Source organism: Coffea arabica, chromosome 6e, assembly GCF_036785885.1.
Source record: "Coffea arabica cultivar ET-39 chromosome 6e, Coffea Arabica ET-39 HiFi, whole genome shotgun sequence".
Taxonomy (NCBI): domain Eukaryota; kingdom Viridiplantae; phylum Streptophyta; class Magnoliopsida; order Gentianales; family Rubiaceae; genus Coffea; species Coffea arabica.
In genome coordinates, this window is record NC_092321.1 from 59,291,098 (window position 1) to 59,316,088 (window position 24,991).

Below are 24,991 nucleotides of genomic sequence, written 5' to 3' on the forward strand. Positions count from 1 at the left end.
TACATCCTTATGAGACCACCAAATTATTGACCTTTTTGAGCTGCAAAGATCCATTGATATCGAAATCTCCTCTGTGCATAGACATTGGTTCTTGTATTGCCAAGAAACAACAACTTCTCTTTTGAAGGTTACCCTTACAATTTTGTTGTGGTTGGTAAAAATCTGAAGGCATCTGATATTAAAGAAAATTGTACAGAAGAGTTCCCATACAGTTGGAGCCCATTCAGTCTAAAAAAGGGGATATTTCATTTCTATATCTCCACAAATATCTGCTGGCAAATGGCTTTAACTTCTCATGGTCTGGACTTGCATTTTACTCGCATGGTTCAAAGTCGCGGTCGTGATCAAGGCTTGGACTTTTGCACATCGGTCTCGGCATATCGGTCACGATCCCGACAAAGCATAAATTTTAAATCATTTAATATTCTAAAAATTGTGAATAATATTCAAAAATAATAAAAAAAATAGCAAAAGAAAATCTGTAAAATATAAATTTGCAAGTTAACACGGGATGACTCGAACCGACTCGGCCGAGATTATTCGTATCAGAGATTTCTCGGTGACTCAGCCGAGTTCTTGGCGAGTCAAGTATCTCGAAATCATCTCGTCCCGGTATCGTATAGGAGGAATCCGGTCCGGTGACGACTCGGCCGAGACTTTGAACCATGTTTACTCCCCAGAGAAATCGTCATTCTTTAAGTTCATTACTTTCTCTCAGTGCGATTTCTCCAATTGAATGCAACATATTGTGTTCTTTTTGCACGTGGAGTACTTTCATTTTGTTAACTTATGATTTGTTTGCAATTATTATGTTTTATCTTATCAATTCCCACTTCAATCCCTGATAGTGGTCCAGTGGTTTGCAATTTTTTGCTGAATTCAACAACTGTGTCATTACGGGAAAGTTTAGCTAATGTCAAATTTCATTCTTGGAGAATGTAGGCCACTTGGTATCGATGTCCTACTACTTATTCGACTACTTTAATATTTCCAAGCTGCGGAATTCTCCACAGCTTGTGGGCGAGTGGATCAAATGTTAGTATTTGCATACAGTCTCCTAAGTTTGTTTTATACTTTCTTCCTCATCTATATAAATCCTCTGTTGTCTGCAGAAGTTGCGGGAACGGTATTAGGTAAGGAGTTAAATCTGTAAATTGAAATGAAATTCCAATCGTTAATGTATACTACTACTACTACTATAGACATAGTAATTTGTCTTTCTTCTTGATCTATTGCAGAACTAACCATTGTAGCAAGAATTTCATTGGCGTTATACTTTTACTAGCTTTTCTGATTTATAGGTGGAATCGGGGGCATTTATCAATGTATGATACAATGGAAGAATTCCTACAAACGAACAATGGCCTTGTGCCAATTACGTACTCGTACAAAGAAATAAAGGCAATGACCAACAATTTTAAGGAGAAATTAGGTGAAGGCGGCTATGGTTCAGTATACAAAGGAAGACTGCGAAGTGTTCACTTAGCTGCTGTGAAGATGCTAAACAAATCAAAATCTAATGGACAAGAATTCATCAATGAAGTTGCAACAATTGAAAGAATTCACCATGTGAACGTGGTTCGACTAGTGGGATTTTGTGTGATCGCCTCAAAGTGTGCTCTAGTCTATGATTACATGTCAAATGGCTCCCTAGATAAGTTAATTTTCTCAGATGGTCCAGATGGTTCTCCATTAAGTTGGAAGCAAGCTTGTGAGATTGCAAAGGGTGTTGCTCGTGGGATTGATTACTTGCATCAAGGCTGTAACATGCAAATTCTGCATTTTGACATTAAACCGCACAACATCTTACTCGACGAGAACTTTGTTCCAAAAGTTTCAGACTTTGGACTTGCAAAACTTTACCCGATGCAGAAGAGTGTTTCAACTCTTACTACTGTGAGAGGAACATTAGGTTACATGGCTCCAGAATTGTTCTACAAAAGGGTTGGAAGAGTCTCGCATAAGGCAAACGTTTACAGCTATGGAATGTTACTAATGGAGATGGCAGGAAGGCGAAGAAATGCAAATGAGCATGCTGAGCATTCAAGTCAAATATACTTCCCTTCATGGATATATGATAGATTTGACCAAGGAGAGGACATAGAAATCAGAGATAATGCCACTGAAGATGAAAAAATAGTTATAAGAAAATTGATTTTGCTGGCATTATGGTGCACACAGATGACACGGGATGATCGTCCTTCAATGAGAGAGGTCTTAGAAATGCTTGAAGGTGATCTTAGGAGCCTAAAATTGCCCCCTAAACAGTTGTTTTATCCTCCAGATTCACCCATATCCATGCAAAGAAGCAGTCATACTAGTCCCTCTGATGAGTCAACAGAACCACTGTGTAGCTCTGTTGCTTTAGAAATAGAGCAGATGGATGACTATACTCCTACATTCACTGAAAGCTTTGTATAGTAGATTTGTATTTCAGACTCCTAATACGCCACCTAGTACCATTTGGCAGTTAACAGGTAAGCTGAACCCTCAAGTTTGGCACCAATAAAAACTGAAAGGTAGCACCATGATAGATGCTTCATATGTAGTAGCAGGACCAACCTTTGTGTCTAACTTGAAAATTTTCCTCCAATAATTTATATAAGTGGGATCGAATATCTGATCTTTCTAAAATAATTATGCATGCTATTTATAACAAGAAGCAGTATATCAGTCTTTTTCCAGTAGTGTTGGTGTTACTGGGCAAATTTTTAGCTTAAACTAGACCTGTAGCCTTTCTATTTCTTTGATCCTTGGAGTTTTCCTTAAAACCAGTCTTTCCTCAATGTGCCCCAACAACACATTTTATGTTTAATGCATGCTAGCATTGACAGTGGAGGTGAACAATCCATGGCATACCTGATAGACTTTTCAACAAATCATGAAGAAGAAACAGACTAATGTCCGTTGATGGTGCCTTATTCTTTATTGTTCATGTATTTATGTTGTGTTTAATCTAAGGAATTTGACACTTCAGATTATTGAAGTAACCAAGAATTTCTGTTATATCCAATCTTAGATCTAAAGAATATGAATGCCGTATGATTTGCAGTAAATGTAACTTGATCTACTAGCTAGTAGACAATTGTTCTACAGAAGGAAAACTTAGCTATAATGTGGACTTACCAAGATCTCTAACTTTGTTATCCAACAAGACTGCTTACAAGAAAAGAAAAAGCCTGATATGACAACCCATCAAATTCAGGGGGTGAATGACTTAATAATTTGTCAAATTATGAGAAGTGAATAGTCTCATTAACTTTTCATAGTCAGACACTCTCAGAAAGTTCAATTCCCATCACAAAAACAGAACTAACATGCCATCTCATGTGTAGATTGAAAATATCAAGAATGTAGTAGTTCATTGATGAGGGTGTGTGAACCCTGCAAACATTTAAGGATGGATTTTATCAAAAAGGGATTCATCGCAATAACATCACATCCACTACATTTGACAACTAGAGTGCAAAGGCTTTACACTCGAGAATGTCACCTAAGAAACAAGAATCACCAATATGATGCCAACAAATTTCTCAACTGATACATGGAAAATTACAATTGAGCTCCATATATATTCTCCAAAATTAAGTCTCCATAGAGCATGATTGCATGAACGGTTTCAAGAACTCTATCTTTCTCCATCAACTCAATGAAACAACATCTTCTGCATATTAGAATGCAAATGTTCTAGTTTCTTTTGTTTCTTTAAGCTAATAATCTACCTCCACAAAACACCAAGTACAAAATGTAAGCAATTTATAGAAGAATTTTGATGTAAAGAGTCAACCATGTATAAGAAGAGAGCTTATGAGCTTAAGAGCTCATGGAAATGAATCTGTTGATTCAATTATTATGAACGGATGCATCAGGATACAGGATATGAAGTTTTAACTCCCTTACTCAGCCTTCAACTATGCGCAGAGTGCCTAATTCATTGAAACATTATGACTAAATAAGCAAACGACACAACATTTTCTGAACATTCTTCCCCAAAGAGGAAAAAGAAAAGCAAATCAAAAGCTCCTTAATATGTTCAGGATAAGATGAAATGCAGCTTCCTTTAGATTTAGCAAAGTCACAAGGACCCCCTTTCTGATTTAGTAACTACTGGTACATTCTCTACTGTTAGCAAAAACTTCATTGAATTCCACATCTATCCTCATTAATAGGACAAAGAAGCAATGTCATTGTTAGTAAAACATGGTAGAAGAATAGAGAAGGCAGACAAATTTCAGAAAGCTGAAGGGGAAGTTAGTATAATCTCCAAGTCAGCGGGAAAAAGGTCAAAATAATTTACTTCCAAGCATATAGTCTGTTAGTTCACCTTTCATGTGTTCCACGACATTACAGTTCCATGTTGACAAAACTTCCAATTAGAATTAGAACCTCACAATGAATGAAGGTTTGCTTCTAAGAAAATACTCAAGAAAAGCTTCAGGTTTCTACTTTACTAAACATCCTGAGAAAAGAAGCAATGCTGGCTGAAGCTGATTCCTACAGGAGACAGCACAAGGAGGCATGTTGTGAACATGATTTCTAGTACATGTGTAAATATCCACTATGATATCTAGTACATGTTAAAATTAGCATCCAAACTCAGCCAGTCAACACAATTTATTCTCATCCTACTAGTCTCTGGGGTTTCTACTCTTCTCTTCCAAAAGACTAGGGCAGATGATACCGTCACCGCTCTCCCTCTGCTTTCTTGCTCTTCCTGTTGGTGATCAAATTTCCAATCTCACACCAGTCCTCTCAGCCTCTTTTAAGTCTCTTTTTCTTTGTATTCTGAATTCTTCTCTTTTTTCTCGTTCTCTCGTTCAATTGCTAATATATTTGAACCATTTTTTCCCTTCGGAATCTCTTAAAACTTCAAAACCTAAAGACGATTGAAGAACCGCACAAGTGTAGATTCGTAGTTCATTCTGGAATCTCATTACTTGATTCAAGGCCACCCTGATTTTGTTTCTCTCAACTTTTGCAGTTGATTCTCCTTTTTCCCTTTGATTTTACTTTTCTTGCTAGCTTGCGAAAGCCACCGAATTTCTCATTTTCTCTTAAATGTGCATTGATTGAGGTTTTCAGTGAAAATATAGGTTTTAGCAGAACAGAAATGTTAACGTCATGATTTTCTCGTGGCTACAAAAGATACAGGAATCATCTTGTAAAAGCAGAATTTGCAATTCATAGGATTGACTACGTAGGCCATGGAAAGTCATTGGTTTTGTTAATTACTGCTTGGATCACTTCACCGATCTCTGCGGTAAAAATGAAACAAATCCTCTATTTCTTATTTATCAGAGGAGGATCCTATGGCTGAATCTCCTACTTTATCCGAGAGACAAGAAAGAAAACAGGAAGAAGATGAGAATATTACTGGGAGAAATCAATAGGAGGAGCAGTGGTTCTCCTCTTAAGCAAGAAAAAGCCAGAGTATTGGTGTCACAGCCCGGTTCAAGGGTTAGCCCAAGCAATTTTTGGACCGAAATCCACTGGTCCAAAATGGTTAATCTAAATTAGTATGTAGTCTAAGCACCCAAGTCGTTAAACCATTCTTTTGTGGGATACATATTCTTCCCACTTGGTCCACTTGGTCATACTCGAATTCTAAAGATGACTCGTATGGGTTCTAGGGCACACTTAGATCTTTACATTCCCTTGCATAGTCAGAACTATAACCCGTTGACCTAGACTCACCCCATGCAGAAACAACTGTCCCAAACAATTTTTAGATCGAAATCCACTAGGCCAAAATGGTTAACTCAAATTACTATGTAGTCCAAGAACCCAAGTTCTTAAAGCATTCTTTTCTCCTTCATTCTACCGATGTAGGATATTAAAATTGGGATGGTGTAATACTGGTAGCTCCAATGTGTTTGTTTATCCAGATTGGCAGCAAAGCAGTTTTCTTGTTGCAGTATCCTTGGAGTTGATATTGATCGTGGTGAGTTTTACCAGTTTAATCTTAGTGCCCCTCTATTGACTGTTGCATGCATTTAATGTGAATGAGGAAGAGTTTACCACAATGCATGAAATTAGATTTCCGTAGGTAGTAGCTTATCATGATGTATTTGGCATTTCTTTATTTGATTAAGCTTTTCTTTTTGTAGAATCTTCCAGCAATTTGGTAAGAAATATAAATTTGATTGTTCTTTTAGTTGTTTTGAGGGAAAGATATAGCTTCTGAAGTATCTTTTGTGTGTAGATCCAAAATGTGTCGTTTAATTTCTTTAACTGATTGGTGGAGTCTAAATGCCGATTGGAATTTTTTTTGGGTTGATTTATGCTATTTATCTCCTCTCTAAGACTTCTGGCCTATGACTAGATTCCTTTCGAATTGAAAAATTAGACTTCCAGATGTATATCATTGAGCATGTACTTTTGTTTAGCTATGGTGAACCTTCTGTTTGTTTGTTATGGCATTGAGATGAAACTTTAGTGATGTCTAGATGAGCCTCCTTTTGTCTCCGCCATGAGTTGGACAAAAAATCAGCCACATTTAGTAGTTCGATGCTAGGCACCATTACCTTTGTATACTTAACGTATTACCCATTAAGTAAGGTTGTAAATAAGTAGCGTATTTTTAAGAGTGGCATAGTTCTTGAAATGACTATGAATATCCAGTGTGCAATGGGAAAAGGATAGATTTGGTTATATGCTGGTCATGATTCACCGAGTTGTTATGTCTTTGCTAGTTGGTAAATAGCAAAGACAGCACTAGTTAAAGGCACTTGAACATGTAGATCTCTTTGCTATGATTACGTTGTTATGTCTTTCTGAGTTGGTAACCTATAGTACAAACAATTTGCTCCTCTGCAATTACAGATTTGCTGACAGTGATAGTGTGGATTGGTAGAGAAACATCAAGAACAGAACGAGTCTTAATCTTATCCTATTAATGGGAACTCCCTCGTCTTTAACATCTCAGGCTTTGCAAACTATACCGGAAAGAAAAGTGTAGTTTACCATGTTGGAATCGTCATATTTGCACATGAATTTGATCACTGCAAGAACAGATGGTAATATTAGCTTGTGTAGAAGATTCAGTTTGTTTTGTTGCATCTTCTGCTCCTGGCTTTTATGTCACCTAATAGGTACCCTAGAGTTCTTATGCTCATGATATTATATCTTTTACTGTAGGCACAAGAAATTTGTCTCTGAAAGAACTGACTGATATCTTTGTTGAAAATGAGAACTATCTGGTGAGTAGACTGATAGAGAAGATTAGTTCTGCATTGGCTGCTTGTATTTTCTAAGACGAGCTTATTGTTATTTTGGATGTAGCTGGATTATTCATGAGAACTACCCAGGCAACACTCTCTTTGCTGGGAGCAAATGGAGGTAGCACTTTTCTTGGATGAAAAGGAGAGCTCTTCGGTGATCTGGTAGACTAAATGGAGAAAGAATTAAGGGGGCGCTTGGTTCATGCTCTGGAATTGGAAAGGGAAATGGAATAATGGATAGAAAATCAGTACGAGTTTGGATGGGTGCTATCATTCCCACAGCCAATGCTTGCTGTGGGATGCATATTAAAATTTATTTTTGCTTCTTTTTTTTTCTTCTTTGGACTTTTTGTCTCCTTGGCTTGATGCCTCACAACCGCTAACTTTACGAAACCACCACGAATCAAAACTTCTTCTTTTGTTCACTGTTGGAATTAAAATGAGGGTTTTGGTCAATTCCTCCCAATTTGGTTAGGAATCATGAATGGCCAAATTTTAAGACATAATTTCAATATTTCAATTCCCATTGCACTGGACCAAGCGCACAGTATTGAAATTATTGTAATTCCAAGTACCAAAACCCTTAAACCAAGCGGCCACTTGGTATAGAGGAAAGCTAAATGATCATCTACAGCAGCACCAAGAAGGGTCACTTTAGTCAAACATGGGGTTTGTTTGGATTGATTCATATTTCCCTAATTTTATTTGCTTACATCACCTTTACAAATGCAGACGGTCAATATATAATACCATCTTTTGCGTTGAAGAATTAATCTCCTTATGTAACTTATTTTTAATGACAGTCGTCAAATTTGCAAATCATTTTGTACTTTAAATTATTACAATCTCTAATCTATTATCTATATCTATATAAAAAGTATGGTGAACCTTTAGTGTGAGTGTAAGTAAAAACTGATCTTAGTTTTTGTAATACCAATATTGCCTTTGATACTAATAAATGGACAGATTGCATTGTATTTCCTTAATAATTAATAAGAATTATGCTAACAGTTACAAAAAAATATTTCTTGAATTGTGGTGATTCTGGTGAATTAAACCAAAAAAAGAACAACCAATTCATTGCATTTTATCCATAATTAATATCAATTATGCCAACAATTACAAGAATGAAAAACATTCCCTTGAGTTATAGTGAATTAAATCAAACAAAGAACAAATTTTATTTATAAATTATAAAAGAAAATGGTGAATCTTAATAGTTAATAGTGTAAGCGAAAAATGATATTAGTTTTTGTGATGCCAAAATTACAATCCTCTCTAATAAATGGATAAATTGCATTGCATTTCATTATTAATAAATAATATCAAATTTGCTAACAGTTACTAAAATGAAAGATTCCTTACTTTTTTTTCTTTACCAAAAGAAAGAAGAACAAATTTGATTTACAAAATCCAAATTTAGAAAGTACTTCAAACATGAAACAAAACATAATAAATTGGTACTATGAGTCTCTTAAAAGGTATCATGAGTCTTTTTATTTTTTGGATACAAGTAAATTAAGCCTTAAGAGTACCTTTTTAATATGAGTATATTAGTATTGAGTAAAAAGCTTTAATACAAAATATAATAGGAATGGAGTACCAACACAGGCAAAGAGTTTTATGTTGGGAATTTATTTATTTAAATTGCAATAAAAATTAAATTTAATGAACTTTATAAATCATAATCTTGTAACAACTAACAGTATTAAACTACAATTAATGAATATTATATTCATTAATGCTAATCATAATAATAATTACAAAGGTGAAACATCTTTTTGAATTATGATGAATTAAGCCAAAAAAATATTTTTTAATAAAATATCAATTTCAAGGAGTACTTCAAAGGTGAATAAAATATATCCAAGTTCAGTTTGGCTATTATATAATTTAACATCTTACAATTTTTAATCATATAAACTATATAATCATAAAGCATATCATCAATGAGAAATACAAATAAGTTTCACCAAATCAAAACATTTCTCTTCAAAATTAAGCTATTTAAATTCAAAAAATAGAATTTCAATACATTTAGATACTATTATAATTACAATAGCACCATAGATCATTTTACAATCTATCGTTAACAAAAAAATAATAATTATTAGAAAATGTCACTGTAAATGATAAACAATTCATAGAATGACTTAAAGGGGAGCAAGAAAGTGTTCAAAAATTAAAAATTTAAATTCAAATGGCATTAAACAAAACATTTAGGTAATCTAAATTTAACCAAATGACAAAAATATTGTGCTTTTGAAACAAAGAATGAGTTATTACTTGTGCATTTGTATTGGTTATGACTAACTAAGTTCAAAAAATATATATATGTATATATAATAATATAAATATTAAATATCAAATTTGTTTGTCTCAATTACATTTATTCCTTCAAAATAATAGATCTTGTAAAAATTTCAAAGGGAAAAAAAAAATCTAAAAGCATCATATTCACGTGCAAAGCACGTGCTCCATTACTAGAATAATATATATGTTGCACACTCTGTTTTCCACTTCCAACAATTAAGCTAATTAAACTTATAATTCAACTTTCTTTTACATTCAATTGGACATGCTAAGCACCATTGCCATCGTGTGTTTCGCGGTTTATGAACTCCTAGTGGTCAAACAAAAAATCAAGCAAAACATTTGGAATCCAATTGTCCAAAAGACAACCGCTGACCAACGGGAAAATACCGGTTTTCATCCCCAAACTTTGGGCACAAGACACATTTCGTCCCTCATCTTTTGGGCATGACACATTTGGTGTCTGAATTAACAATTTTTGACCAAATGTCATCCTCAGACGGCAATTTAACCAACCTTTAACGGACCGTTAAGTAAATGTGGCTAACCGAAGCAAAATCAGGTGGAAAATGACGTTGTCTTCACTTCCTCTGCAAATTTCCAAGACTAAGCTCCTACTGCAAATTTCTCCAGAGTAAACCCCCTCTTCCAATTATAAATATATAATTATAATTATATAATACATATAAATATTACTTAAACTAATATTTTATATAATTATAATGTATATTAGATATTAAATTTAATCATTATATAACCTTATATTCATAATAATAAATATAAATATAATTATATAATTTATTGATATTATATACACATATATATTATAAGGGATAATTTCATAAACCTCCCCTAAATTAGCTTATGGAAAAATGGGAAAATGGATAATTTATGGAGAAAAGCCATAAAGTGCTGGTGTTTTATTGGCGAACTGGTTTATTTTTATTTTATCCGATAAATAAATTTGTTTATGAAAAAATGGGTACTCTGTTCTTATAATAGAGGAAAGCCATAAAGAGTTGAAGTTTTATTGGAAAACGAGTTTATTTTTATTTTATTCGATAAATAAATTTATTTATGAAAAAATGGGTACTCTGTTCTTATAATGGAGAAAAGCCCTAAAGAGCTAGTTTTTTATGGGAAAGCGATACTTTACAAAAAGTGACCGCGATTTGGTTTATGAAATTATCCAAAAAAATAATTTAGAATGAATTTGTTTATTTAATTAAATAATTATTATATATATTTATATAATGTATTATATAATTATACTAATATATTTTATGAGTATAAAGTATATTATACATTAATTATAATTTTTAGTATATATTAGTATATTTATCACAATAAATATAAATATAATTATATAATATATTATTACTATATACACATATATATTAAAATATATGCACATATAATATATATTTATAAATATATATAAATATATTATTAGGGTATATACCCTAATAACTATAATATATTTAGGGTAATAACTATAATAACTATACCCTAATAACTCTAATATATTTAGGGTAATAACTATAATATATTTATATATATATATTTATAAATGTATATTATATGTGCATATATTTATAATATATATGTGCATATATTTATAATATATATGTGTATATAGTAATAATATATTATATAATTATAATTATATTTATTATTATAAATATACTAATATATACTAAAAATTATAATTAATATATAATATACTTTATAATCATATAATATATTAGTATAATTAATATTTATATATATAATATAGTTATAATTATATATTTTATAATAATATTAGTATAATTATATTATGCATTATATAAATATATATATAATAATTATTTAATTAAATAAACAAATTCATTCTAATTTTTTTTTTTGGATAATTTCATAAACCAAATCGCGGTCACTTTCTATAAAGTATCACTTTTCTATAAAAGACTAGCTCTTTAGGATTTTCCTCCATTATAAGAACAGAGTACCCATTTTTCCATAAATATATTTATTTTCGAATAAAATAAAAATAAACTCGTTTTCCAATAAAACTTCAGCTCTTTATGGTTTTCCTCTATTATAAGAACAGAGTATCTATTTTTTCATAAACAAATTTATTTATCGGATAAAATAAAAATAAACCAGTTCTCCAATAAAACACCAGCTCTTTATGGCTTTTCTCCATAAATTATCCATTTTCCCATTTTTCCATAAGCTAATTTAGGGGAGGTTTCTGAAATTATCCCTTATAATATATATGTGTATATAATATTAATAAATTAGATAATTATAATTATATTTATTATTATGAATATAAGTTTATATAATGATTAGATTTAATATCTAATATACATTATAATTATATAAAATATTAGTATAAGTAATATTTATATGTATTGTATATTTATAATTGGAAGAGGGGGTTTACTCTCAGAGAAATTTGCGGTAGGAGTTTAGTCTTGGAAATTTGCAGAGGAAGTTGTTGAAGTGAAAGAAAAAGGGAAAGTGAAGACAACGTCATTTTTCACCTGATTTTGCTTCAGATAGCCACATTTACTTAACGGTCCGTTAAAGGTTGGCTAAATTGCCGTCTGAGGATGACATTTGGTCAAAAATTGTTAATTCAGACACCAAATGTGTCATGCCCGAAAGATGAGGGACGAAATGTGTCTTGTGCCCAAAGTTTGGGGATGAAAACCGGTATTTTTCCGCTGACCAACACTAACGCCACATCCAAATTTACCAAAACACTCACGCACAGACGCACTCATGGTGCCCATAAATAAGAGATCATGAATCACTGTTAGGGCATATATGATTTAATCAAATTAATATCCTATTATTTAAGTTTGTTTGATTATTTTAACGAGTTTAAAATTTTGTTCAAATTTAACTTATTTATTTGTCGAATCAAATTTGGACGAGTTTTTTTATCAAGTTTAAATGTTATAAAATATAAAATATTGTTTAAATTTAATTTGACTAGTTAGGCATCCAAGGTTGAACAAGCTTTTATCAAACCAAACTTAATTCGATTATCAAATAGGTCAATTCATCTTTTAGCTCTAATCACTATTCATAAACCCAACTCCCCCATTTTTTGTTAGGGATTTTATATTTTGACGGCTAACATTCGTAGTTTACAAACTTATTCTTACAAGTTTACCAAATTTGATCCCAACTATTGAATTCAAACAAGGGTTAATCGCACTTTATCCCCTTTAAGTATGGGTCATTTTTCAGTTTACCCCTCAACGCTTATTTTTCCTCAGTTTACCCCTCTGTTAGTCCAGCTAAGCAATTGCACCGTTAAAAATGTCAAGATGCCGAAATTGCCATTGGAAGAGAGCGATTGTGTTTGCTGATTAAAATGTCCCTCAATCAGTTGTAAAAGAGGGTAATATAAAGCATGCACAGGTAATATAAAGCATATATCTATTGTTGTCCCACAAAAAAAAAATCCTAATTTGTCTTTCTAACAGCCATATAGCCAACCAAAGTAAACAAATAATCCAGCAAATCAATAATCCAACAATAATTGATTGAGGTGTCCAGGACTTTCAAGCCACATGCCTCGATTGGGGTATTCTTTAAGAGGATAAAATGTGATTAACCCTTTTCTTAAGGATATTTCTATCTTTTCATTATTCTGTTAATCTCTAGGGTTAATCACATTTTGTCTCCTTAAAGAATATTTCATTTCTCAGTTTAACCCCTAACCTTTAATTTTGCTCACTTAACCCCCTTTAGGACAAAATTACCCTTGCATTGTTTTGACTTTTCATTTACCTTGTTTTCCTTTCTTTTATTTCCTTTTCTCTTTTTTCTTTATTTAATTCTTCCTCTTTCCCACAAAAATTTTCACCTTAATGATTGAAATTAAAAAAGAGGAATTGCAGAGATCTATCTTCTCCTTAAATGATTAAAAATATATTCAAATCACTTTCATAAAATACAATTTTTATAGCCTTTCAATTCTTTTAATTTTGGATTTTCCTCTTTCCTTTCTAGTTTTTCATTTTATTCTCAAGAAAATATCATAAGATGAAATTGTTTTACTTTCTTTTATTTCTTTTTCTCTTTCTTCTCTCTTTCATCCTTCCCAATTGAAATTCTATTTCAACGAAAATTTTTGTTTTGAGTTTGTAATTGCATATTTCTAGGTGAAGGTTTAAAAGGCATCAAAAACTAATTTTGATTTTTTGTATGATGCCACGTGTCACAAATTTCAATTGATGATTATTAATCAAGTCACAATTTCATCTTATGATATTTTCTTGGGAATAAAATGACAAACTAGAAAGGAAAGAGGAAAATCCAAAATTAAAAGAATTGAAAGGCTAAAAAAATTGTATTTTAGGAAAGTGAGTTGAATATTTTTTTTAATCATTTAAGGAGAAGATAGATCTCTGCAATTCCTCTTTTTTAATTTCAATCATTACGGTGAAGATTTTTGTGGGAAAGAGGAAGAATTAAATAAAGAAGAAAGAGAAAAAGAAATAAAAGAAAGGAAAACAAGGTAAATAAAAAGTCAAAATAATGTAAGGGCAATTTTGTCCTAAAGGGGATTAAGTGAGCAAAATTAAAGGTTAGGGGTTAAACTGAGAAATGAGTTATTCTTTAAGGGGATAAAATGTGATTAACCCTAATCTTTATTGGAGTTGACCGTTAGCCTTGGGGGTAAATTGAAGAAAAACAAACGTTGGGGGGTAAACTGAAATATGACCCATATGTAAAGGGGATAAATTGCTATTAACCCTTCAAACAATACCCAATTTCGGGCCTGAACACCACCCTTTCTTAGCAATTTGACTTTAGCTTCAATTAGATCCAAAACCAATACTCAGTATTTGAAACTCTTGAGGTGATACTACTTAGTACACAACTACCTTAAAAGCACAACCTAAGTCAACTGATGATGTTTTCCTCCGGTGGCAACGACGGGGCCGGACCCAGCTCATCTGCGTCTGCCCCAGAAATCTCCGGTAACAACAACAAGAACAAAGGGATCGCTAGAGCTCCAAAAAGAACCTCACTCCTATCATTGAATGACCTCTTGACCTTCCGACCGCTTATTTCACCATCAAAATCAAACTCCCAAAACGGCGCCTGCTCTCATGACGACGATGACAACAGCCGCCCACCAGCTGTTCGACGTTATGCCTCCACGTCGTCTGGGGCTTGCATAAGCAATCACGAAGATCTCTTACTTCAGATATTACTCCCTTTACCCCCAAAGTCTCTTATTCGCTTCCAGTGTGTCTCCAGACAATGGTTTTCTCTCATTTCCAGCTCCCATTTCTGTCGTCTTCATTCGGGGATGTATCGAGTATTTTCTCTGGAGGTCGGTCTGTTCTTATTCCGAAGAATATATGGGACTTCAGAGTTCAAAGCTATCTCTCTTCTTCAGGATGGCAGCTCACATTCAATAGGTATTCTGGCTTCCCGTTTTGCTCATTTTCTTAATGCAGATGGCCAAGTTCTTGGTTTACATTGTTGCAATGGGTTGATGTGGGTTGATTTTTACTGGAATTATGAAGTAAGGAGGTATTATGTGTATAACCCGACTACCAATCAGTATAGGCAAATTCCCATACCCGAGATTGATAGATATTCAAGAAGGATTGAAGCTGTAAATATTGTTTTTGATCCTTTGACATACGACCAGTACAAACTTGTTTGTGTATTTGCGAAATTGATAGCTGGGGAGGATGCGTGGGGAGAATTTATCTTCTGGCAGTATTCATCTGAAACTCAGGCTTGGAAGGATTGTGGTGGTATTGATATTTGGGATGAAACAAATTACGGCTACTATTTCGAGGAGGGAGTGTTTTGGGATGGTAATTGGCATGAATCGAATGACAGTTACTATTTTGAGAAGGGAGTGTTTTGGGATGGCAATCTTTATTGGGTAAATTCTGCCAGGTCTTTACTTTGTTTTGATTTCGAGCTGGAATGTGTTAGAAGCTTGAATGTTATGAATACTTATCCAGCATCACCTAATGGGGTTGTTTTCTACTTCGGTAATTGTGGGGGAAGTTTGCATCTCATTGATCTCTATAAGCCAAGAGATGATTTTCTTAATGTATTTGAATTGGAAATGGATATGGGTTTGGGGAGATACCATTCAAGATGGTTGCTCAAGTATCGTGTTGATCTTGGTCTTTTGACTGCACGGTATCCATTAATGTCCGATGAGAAGTTTGTTAATTATCGGGAAAAGGAATTTCCCTTTGGTATACTATGTTTTCAGGTGGATAAGAAAGCAAATAAGGCAAAGCTTATAATTTCTTTACCAGGTAAAATTATTTCCTATGAGATTAGTGACATGATTTTTGAAGAGCTTGTTGAAATAGAGCCTGCATATGTTAAATTTGTAAGGTATAATATGTCAATATACACATGGAAGGATGCCTTCAATCATTTTGAGATCCTTTCTTGTGTCTGACAACTGTTATCTATTGTTATTATTCATTTTGAGACCCTTTCTCGAGTTTGATAACTGTTATCCATTGTTATTTTGTGCATTTGCCAAATGACTTGATCAATTGCTTCTTCATTCAGGCATGAAGACTCACTTTCTTGTGTGCTTTTCATTAACCATTTTCTTGTTTGTTGAGGCATAAAGACTCGACTTGCCTGCCATTATGCTTCTTATTTTCTTTTTGGTTGACGGAGAACTTAGGAAGGCAAACCAACTTATCTTACCAACCTCAGGATGAAGTAAGAGTCGGATGACCAGAACTGGATAGCATGGAATAGAAGGGTCGAGAATTAAACCTCCTTCCTTGCACTACAGATTTGTGTTGCCCTCTGCCACTGGGTTACATTTGCAAGGAAGTCTTATTTTTTAAGGCTCTAAGGAGCGTTGCAATTTCCCAGATCAATTTTTGATTAATTGAGCATTATTTTTTAATTTTCTTTTTCTTCTATGGCCTCTTGGATACAGAAGCAGTGATTTCATCTGATACTAATGAAACTCACATGGAGGTGAGTATTAGAAATAAACTATAATAAGGTAGTTGAGCGTGGTATGTTCTAAGTCTGTGGATATCATAGCATAATTTTTTAGAAGGTTAAAAAAAGGTGTAAAAGTTCATAAATAGGAAAGCCAAAGTTGGTTATAGGATGTATATTTACCTCAATATACCCATGATGCATGGAGCTTAAGTAAATACGATAAGAACCTTCAAAGTCTTATTATTAGTTGTTTGTTGAACTATAATGAGGCAATTCTGGGTAATCTGTCAAGGATGGCAATGTTGTGTGCTTGCATTCTTGAGGCCTAATGGGGCCTTAGAAGAGGGGGTTGGAGCTTGGATGGGGAAAAAAATTCATGATTGTGCTAAATAAAGCAGGGGCTGGGGAAAGGTCCTTCTGCCTTCTGTTTATATGTTTACCATAAATATATGTATTTCATGTATTTTGAAGTTCTTATCTGATCGTGCATAAGTTAGTTATTTGAATTCTAGAATCCATCAGCCTAACATGCTGGTACACTGAGGAATCAATCATGGTAAGGTGCTCAGTTGCTGCATTTTAGTTGATGAACTAACTAGAGACAAGTTCATTCAACTTGCATGCAGTATGATGCTACATGGAATCATCCACAGAGCGGAAGGTGTTCAATTATATATAATTAATCAGTTGATCTCCAGAATCCTAGACTCGGTTTTGATACTTTAAATAACTAAAGCTCATCAGTAAATTAATTGGCAGATGATCGGAAGTTATGGAGCTTGGTTTTATTTGTTCTGATACGATCGTGAATAAGGTTACCTGCATAAGTTTCTTTTCTCAATGGTTGTTATCAAGTCTATCTTCATCAAACCCAAGTTCTATTTTGCCTCATTGAGCTTTAAGAGTGAAGTCATGACGAAGAAAATAGCTGTATGTGGTTCTTTCTGGGAAATGGATAGGGATAGGGATAAATATCCGAGCATTACCTAAAGAAATTCGGCTTGTCTTTTTAGTCATAATGCTTTTAGTGAGAAGAAAACTTCAGCCAATTGAAATGTTAAGATTTCAAATTAAGTACTCGTCCTTTAATAGGCGAGTAAGGGTTTGTTTGATAACATACAAAAGTGCTGAAACTGAATCTTTTCAGATATTCAGATGTTTTGAGTGTTTGATAAATGAAAATCCATCTGCTGAATTTGTTAAGCAGTGCTGAACTTGTGTATATTTTTTTCAGCACAAAAATCCGAACTAAATGCTTAATTCTGATAAGAATCAATAGAATTACTTTAATTACTTTATCTTATCTACCAAATCTATTATTGTATGTTAATTATGTTCAAAATTCTTATCTAATTAAACAACCTGATATTCTCTATTTAACGATTTTCTGTTTCTCTTTTCTTTCTTTTTAATGACTTTCACATCTTTTCCATATTTCTCATATGATATATTTCACTTTTTATATTAATTTGATTTAAAAATAAATATTGTCATTTTCATACCTAATAATTTTAACTTAATTAAATCATAGGTGCTATTTCTTTTTTGAATGAAAAGATATAAGGGCTAAATTGTCAAATTAAACTTATTAAGCATTCAGTTATAAATATTTATCAAACAGTATAAATAAGTTTAGCATTAAAATTCAGACATTCATATATTTCTTTTCAGTGCTTAAAATTTAGCAAATTAATTGTTTCAGTATTCAGATTTCAGAATTCAGATTCAGTTTTATGAAACGGAACCTAAGACTATATAAGTCCTTTATTTTCTCCTCTATGGTTAAGCTATAAGCCTATAACCATAATTAGTATGAATATTTTAGAAAAATCAAAAAAGTGAGAAACACCAAAATGTAAATCTTTAAGGGTAGTAATAGTTCAAGTGCTTTACACGTGATTGTAATATCTTAAAATATATTATTCTTTAGACACTAAACATTTTTTATGAAATTTTGATCATCAACATCATAATATAGTTTTTTTCATGTTATTTATTTTTTTAATCTAGTTACTTTTAAAAATTTTATTAAATGAAAAGAGACAGAAACCATTCTAATGTAGTTGACATGTCCCTTAGGATTAAATTTGAAATCATGAATCAAACACTTTTTGATTTATAGCTTGAACTCTAACATATCAAATATTAATAATATCATGTTTTACCAAAATTATTGTATGTTCATGATTCTATTGCATATGAACCATGACCATCACAATTTTTTACATATGAAGAATATGATTATGTTAGTAAAATAAAAATACATGTAATTTGAATTCTTTGTATTATGTTAATTTTATTTTTGTCAATAATGGAGCAAAATGATTCACCACGTAAAGTTTTTTTGACTTGTATATTTTGACAATTGAAATTTTATAGACAGAGATAGTTGAAGTTTTTCTATTTTCCTTTTCTTTTATTCATATTTTTAGCACAATCCAATGCGAAGCAAAAGTAACAAGTCTACTTTTTTCATATGAGCACAATATTTTTGGTTTTAGTATCAGTTTTAGTTTAAGATCATGGAATTGCAATGAGAATGGTGGCTAATTAACAATCTTAATATTGATTTTTTGTATATTGTCGTGTTTTATTTTTTAATTACCAACTTTTAATCCATAATTGCTATTATTATTATCAATTATTGGAATGTACTAAATCCGTCTAATTACAATTGTCACCAGAAATGAAATTTACTTAATTTTAAAGCTTTTCATTTCATAATCGCTTCCATTATTCACTAATATTGCAATACAATAAATATATGTAATTATTAGAAAAATAAGGGTATTTCGGACATCACAAAAAATAATTTGGATATCTTTTTCATTGTATCATTCTTCATGTTAAATTTACTCTTATTAGAATTTTTATTTTATCATTGGAAATGGCTTCTAATTTGATGGATGGATTTGGTTTGCTCAAACAAATACAAATAAAGCATTATTATATTATTGTCAATAACAATGTTTGTCTTCCTCTGGATATCAGTGATTTGGATGTTGTTTTTGGAATTATTTGAATTGTATTCTAGCTTTTTAATTCATTTGCTACTTACTTTATGTTATTTTATAATTAGTTTTCAATTTTTTTTTTAGTTTTTCTTGTTTTGATCAGCTGCTATTAATGATAATAGTGGTTTGTATGATATTATTTCAGATTTCTTTTTTCCTGTTTAATATGCTATTTTTGTTATAAACGTTTCATCATTTTTTGTGTGTTGAAATTCCATAAAGTGCAACATGAAAAATTCTTCTTATTGGTAAAAAGTGCATAATTGTAAAATTTACTCGTGATATTTGAATGAAGATATATAAATAAATAAGGGTTCTCTTCTCCTTATATGTTTCTCTGTTTTCTAGAGAGTATCTATTTTTTAAATTTTTTTTTTTTTTACAATCTTAACTAATAACTATTGAGAAATTTTTCATGCTTCAATTAAGAAATTTTGATACATATAATAATTGGAGATGGAGTCCAATAGGTAAATAGTTTTTAATGATTATACTATTAAGATGCAATCAATTGGAGTGTTTTATTTCTTTTAATTAGTGCTACATTAAAATGCAATAACTTTAATTAAAAGACATGAGGTTAATTTAGGACTAACAAAAATTAAGATAAAAAAGTGCTTACAGTTACCCTCCAAATACCAAAATCTATTTTTTTTGTATAGTAATAATAATGATAGAGTATAGATAATTATAGAGAAAATTGTATTAATTGTCAACATAACAATAATAAATATAGCTCAAACTTTTAGAGGTCAGTTATCAAATTTAATTGCAGCCATTGAACTCAAAAATTGTAATGGTATATACTATACATAAAGATAATAATTTATAAGTAAATCTTATATGTATAGACAGTGTATGCACATCACCGTTTGATTTATAATATGTGCAAAATTTGAATTTCAAACTTAAATTTTACATAATTATCATTCATAGAACGCTGACAGTATATATACTGTCAATATAAAAAAAAGATTGATCCATTAATTAATGCCATGTACGGTAAGATGCAAAACAATAACAATCTTTTGTTCTAAATACCTTTTGCTTTGTTAGTTTATTTTTTACAAGCAGTGCCCAATTTCCGCCCTGAAGGCTACTCTTTCTTAGCAATTGGATTATAAACTCCGATCAGAACCAAAATCAGTACTCTGTATTTCCAATTCTTGAGGGGATACTACTTAGTACATAACTACTCTTTCTTAGTACAGAACTACCTTAAAAGCACAACATTTAATCAACTGATTATGCTGTCCGCCGGTGGCAACGACGGGGCCGGACCCAGCTCATCTTCTTCTGCCCCAGAAATCTCCAGGAACAACAAGAAGAACAAAGGGATCGCTAGAGCTCCAAACAGAACCTCACTCCTATCATTGAATGACCTCATGACCTTCCGACCGCTTATTTCACCGTCAAAATCAAACTCCCAAAACGGCGTCTGCTCTGATGACGACGATGATAACAGCCGCCCGCCAGCTGTTCGACGTTATGCCTCCACGTCGTCTGGGGCTTGCATAAGCAATCATGAAGATCTCTTACTTCAGATTTTACTCCCTTTACCCCCAAAGTCTCTTATTCGCTTCCAATGTGTCTCCAGACAATGGTTTTCTCTCATTTCTAGCTCCCATTTCTGTCGTCTTCATTCGGGGATGTATCAAGTATTTTCTCCGGAGGTCGGTCTGTTCTTGTACCGAAGAATATATGGGACTTCAGAGTTCAAAGCTATCTCTCTTCTTCAAGATGACAGCTCACATTCAATAGGTATTCTCGCGTCCCGTTTTGCTCATTTTCTTAATGCAGATGGCCAAGTTCTCGGTTTACATTGTTGTAATGGGTTGATGTGGGTTGATTTTTACTGGAATTATGAAGTAAGGAGGTATTATGTGTATAACCCGACTACCAATCAGTATAGGCAAATTCCCATACCCGAGATTGATAGATATTCAAGAAGGATTGAAGCTGTAAATATTGTTTTCGATCCTTTGACATACGACCAGTACAAACTTGTTTGTGTGTTTGCGAAATTGATAGCTGGGGAGGATGCGTGGGGAGAATTTATCTTCTGGCAGTATTCATCTGAAACTCAGGCTTGGAAGGATTGTGGTGGTATTGATATTTGGGATGAATCGAATTACAGTTACTATTTCAAGAAGGGAGTGTTTTGGGATGGCAATCTTTATTGGGTAAATTCTGCCAGGCGTTTACTTTGTTTTGATTTGGATCTCAAATGTGTTAGAAGCTTGAATGTTATGAATACTTATCCAGCATCACCTGATGGGGTTGTTTTCTACTTCGGTAATTCTGGGGGAAGTTTGCATCTCATTGATCTCTATAAGCCAAGAGATGATTTTCTTAATGTATTTGAATTGGAAGTGGATATGGGGTTGGGGAGATATCATTCAAGATGGTTGCTCAAGTATCGTGTTGATCTTGGTCTTTTGACTGCACGGTATCCATTAATGTCCAATGAGCAGTTTGTTAATTATCGGGAAAAGGAATTTCCCTTTGGTATACTATGTTTTCAGGTGGATAAGAAAGCAAATAAGGCAAAGCTTATAATTTCTTTACCAGGTAAAATTATTTCCTATGAGATTAGTGACATGATTTTTGAAGAGCTTGTTGAAATAGAGCCTGCATATGTTAAATTTGTGAGGTATAATATGTCAATATACACATGGAAGGATGCCTTCAATCATTTTGAGATCCTTTCTTGTGTCTGATAACTGTTATCTATTGTTATTTTTCATTTTGAGACCCTTTCTCGTGTTTGATAATTGTCATCTGTTATTATTTTGTGCATTTGCCAAATGACTTGATCAATTGCTTCTTCATTTGGGCATGAAGACTCACTTTCTTGTGTGCTTTTCATTAACCATTTTCTTGTTTGTTGAGGCATAAAGACTCGACTTGCCTGCCATTATGCTTCTTATTTTCTTTTTGGTTGGCGGAGAACTTAGGAAGGCAAACCAACTTATCTTACCAACGTCTGGATGAAGTAAGAGTTGGATGACCAGAACTGGATAGCATGGAATAAAAGGGTTGAGAATTAAATCTTCTTCCCTGCACTATAGATTTGTGCTGCCCTCTGCCACTAGGTTACTTTTTAAAGCTTTAAGGAGCGTTGCAATTTCCCAGATCAATTTTTTATTAATTGAGCATTATTTTTCAATTTTCTTTTCCTTCTATGGCCTCTTGGATTCAGAAACAGTGATTTCATTTGATACTAATGAAACTCACCTGGGGGAAAGTATTAGAAGTAAACTATAATCAGATAGTTGAGTGTGGTATGTTCCAAGTCTGTGGATATCAAAGCATAATTTTTTAGAAGGTTAAAAAAAACTGTGTAAAAGTTTTGTAAATAGGAAAACTAATGTTGGCTATGGGATGTATATTTTCCTCAATATACCCATGATGCATGGAGCTTAAGTAAATACGATAAGAACCTTCAAAGTCTTATTATTAGTTGTTTGTTGAAATGTAACGAGGCAATCCTGGGTAATCTGTCTAGGATGGCAATGTTGTGTGCTTGCATTCTTGAGGCCTAATGGGGCCTTAGAAGTTGGGTTTGGAGCTTGGATGGGGAAAAAATTCACAATTGTGCTAAATAAAGCAGGGGCTGGGGAAAGGTTCTCCTGCCTCCTGTTTATATGTTTACCATAAATATATGTATTTCATGTATTTTGAAGTTCTTATCTGATCGTGCATAAGTTAGTTATTTGAATTCTAGAATCCATCAGCCTAACATGCTGGTACGCTGAGGAATCAATCATGGTAAGGTGCTTAGTTGCTGCGTTTTAGTTAGTGAACTAACTAGAGATGAGTTCATTCAACTTGCATGCAGTATGATACTAAGTGGAATCATCCACAGAGCGGAAGGTGTTCAATTATATATAATTAATCAGTTGATTTCCAGAATCCTAGACTCGGTTTTGATACTTTAAATAACTAAAGCTTATCAGTAAATTAATTGGCAGATGATCGGAAGTTATGGAGCTTTGTTTTATTTGTTCTGATACCATCGTGAATAAGGTTACCTGCATAAGTTTCTTTTCTCAATCATTTCTAGGCGCTGAATTGTGTTTAATCTTCTGATGTGTTTCCTTTGCCTATTTGTGAAATGACTTGATGGTGGGGTGGTGCGGATGGTGTAGCAAAATTTCCCTGGGCTTTTTGGGTTTTCTCTTTTTTTTTTTTGGGGGGGGAGGGGGGTGGGGGTGTTTGGTGGAGTGTTGTCTCTAATTCCAAGCACTGGGGATTGGGTAGGCTAGTGGCAGAGGGATGAAGGGAAGGGAAGGGAAGGAAAGGGAAGGGATGGAGGAAAAGGAAGAAGAAGAGAAAGTAAAATGTTGAACAAAACAATATATGGTCATTTAATTTTTGCCTAATCAGAGGAGGATTGGACACTAATCACACAGTTTTGGGGGATTATTACAAGAGAAATTAGCAGCCCAAATATAGACTTCAAAGCTAGTGGAGTTTACTGGAAATGACATGGAAAAATAGCGAAGGAAAGAGCATATTGCTGTAACGGGAGACCTGAGTTGTTTGGTGTAATGGAAATTGGCATATTGCCTTGGCAGTATCGCCATCCCAGCATCTGAATAAGAACATTTGATTGGGGCAATTACTTTAGCCAAATGGGAAAATCTGCTGAAATTTACCTTATTTGCGACCATCGCTGAAAATAAGCTCCCTCAGTCCCTGTGGCTCCCGCTTCACCAAGCATCCTATGCAATGCAACCCTGGAAATCACTTTCACTCAATAATAGCAAAATAGTAATACAAGAAAGGCTCGTGATGGCGCTTCGTCTTTCAGGCTAAAAAGTCCGATCCCCGTTGTTCTTCATCAACTACAAAACTTGCCCTTAACTGATACGAACAAAGATATTGGTTAGACCTCCAAGCACGACTTCATTTTAATCACTTGCATACCTCCTCACTTTCAATGAGAATGTCAAAGGGGTCGGGCGAGTCTGAACTTGACCTGTCCGATCCAAAAAATGCTCGTTGAGTTAAAACTTTAGTTGGGTCGGACAGAATCTGAACCTAAATATTAGGCTTGAATTAAATGTGAGTTGAGATTGAGTTATATTAGGCTCAAACTTGATTAAAGTTTGGTCCATACATGAGTATAATTATATATGTAATATATATATATATATAATTTATAATTATACATATTACGACATAAAATGTTAATAATATATATAAATTTGTATTAATTCATAAATATAAAATATATATTATATATAAGGGTTAAATGTATAAATCCCAATGAACTGTTATACTAGTTGCACTTTACATCCTAAAGTATTTTAATAGGCACTTTACATCCTTGGTCAACTAAAAAATAATTTAAAAATTAATTTTATCCAAGTAATTGATGAATGACCAATTTATTCTCCATTAAAAACTTAAGTAACAAAAATACCATTTTGGTGGGAAAGATTACTATTTTAAATAGACTAATTTTCACTTTGC

The 24,991-nt window shown here is 32.9% G+C and overlaps 3 protein-coding genes across 4 annotated transcripts; all 3 read left to right on the forward strand.

The window, feature by feature from the left end:
• Positions 1 to 1,335: 1,335 nt before the first annotated feature.
• On the forward strand, positions 1,336 to 2,421 carry LOC113696881 (rust resistance kinase Lr10-like). The gene has a single exon (XM_027216268.1). It carries the CDS (start codon positions 1,336 to 1,338, stop codon positions 2,419 to 2,421), a length of 1,086 nt encoding a protein of 361 aa, XP_027072069.1.
• Positions 2,422 to 14,314: 11,893 nt separating this feature from the next.
• Positions 14,315 to 16,734, forward strand: LOC113696882 (F-box protein At5g07610-like). Of its 2 annotated transcripts, none has more exons than XM_027216269.2 (2): positions 14,315 to 15,835; positions 16,222 to 16,734. In XM_027216269.2, exons 1-2 carry the CDS (start codon positions 14,452 to 14,454, stop codon positions 16,272 to 16,274), a joined length of 1,437 nt encoding a protein of 478 aa, XP_027072070.2. In that variant the 5' UTR covers positions 14,315 to 14,451; the 3' UTR covers positions 16,275 to 16,734. The 2 variants fall into 2 exon arrangements, with proteins under 2 accessions (XP_027072070.2, XP_071911984.1); XM_072055883.1 differs by having other exon boundaries at positions 16,254 to 16,734.
• Positions 16,735 to 20,289: 3,555 nt separating this feature from the next.
• LOC113696883 (F-box protein At5g07610) lies at positions 20,290 to 22,266 on the forward strand. The gene has a single exon (XM_027216270.2). It carries the CDS (start codon positions 20,758 to 20,760, stop codon positions 22,228 to 22,230), a length of 1,473 nt encoding a protein of 490 aa, XP_027072071.1. The 5' UTR covers positions 20,290 to 20,757; the 3' UTR covers positions 22,231 to 22,266.
• Positions 22,267 to 24,991: the final 2,725 nt, after the last annotated feature.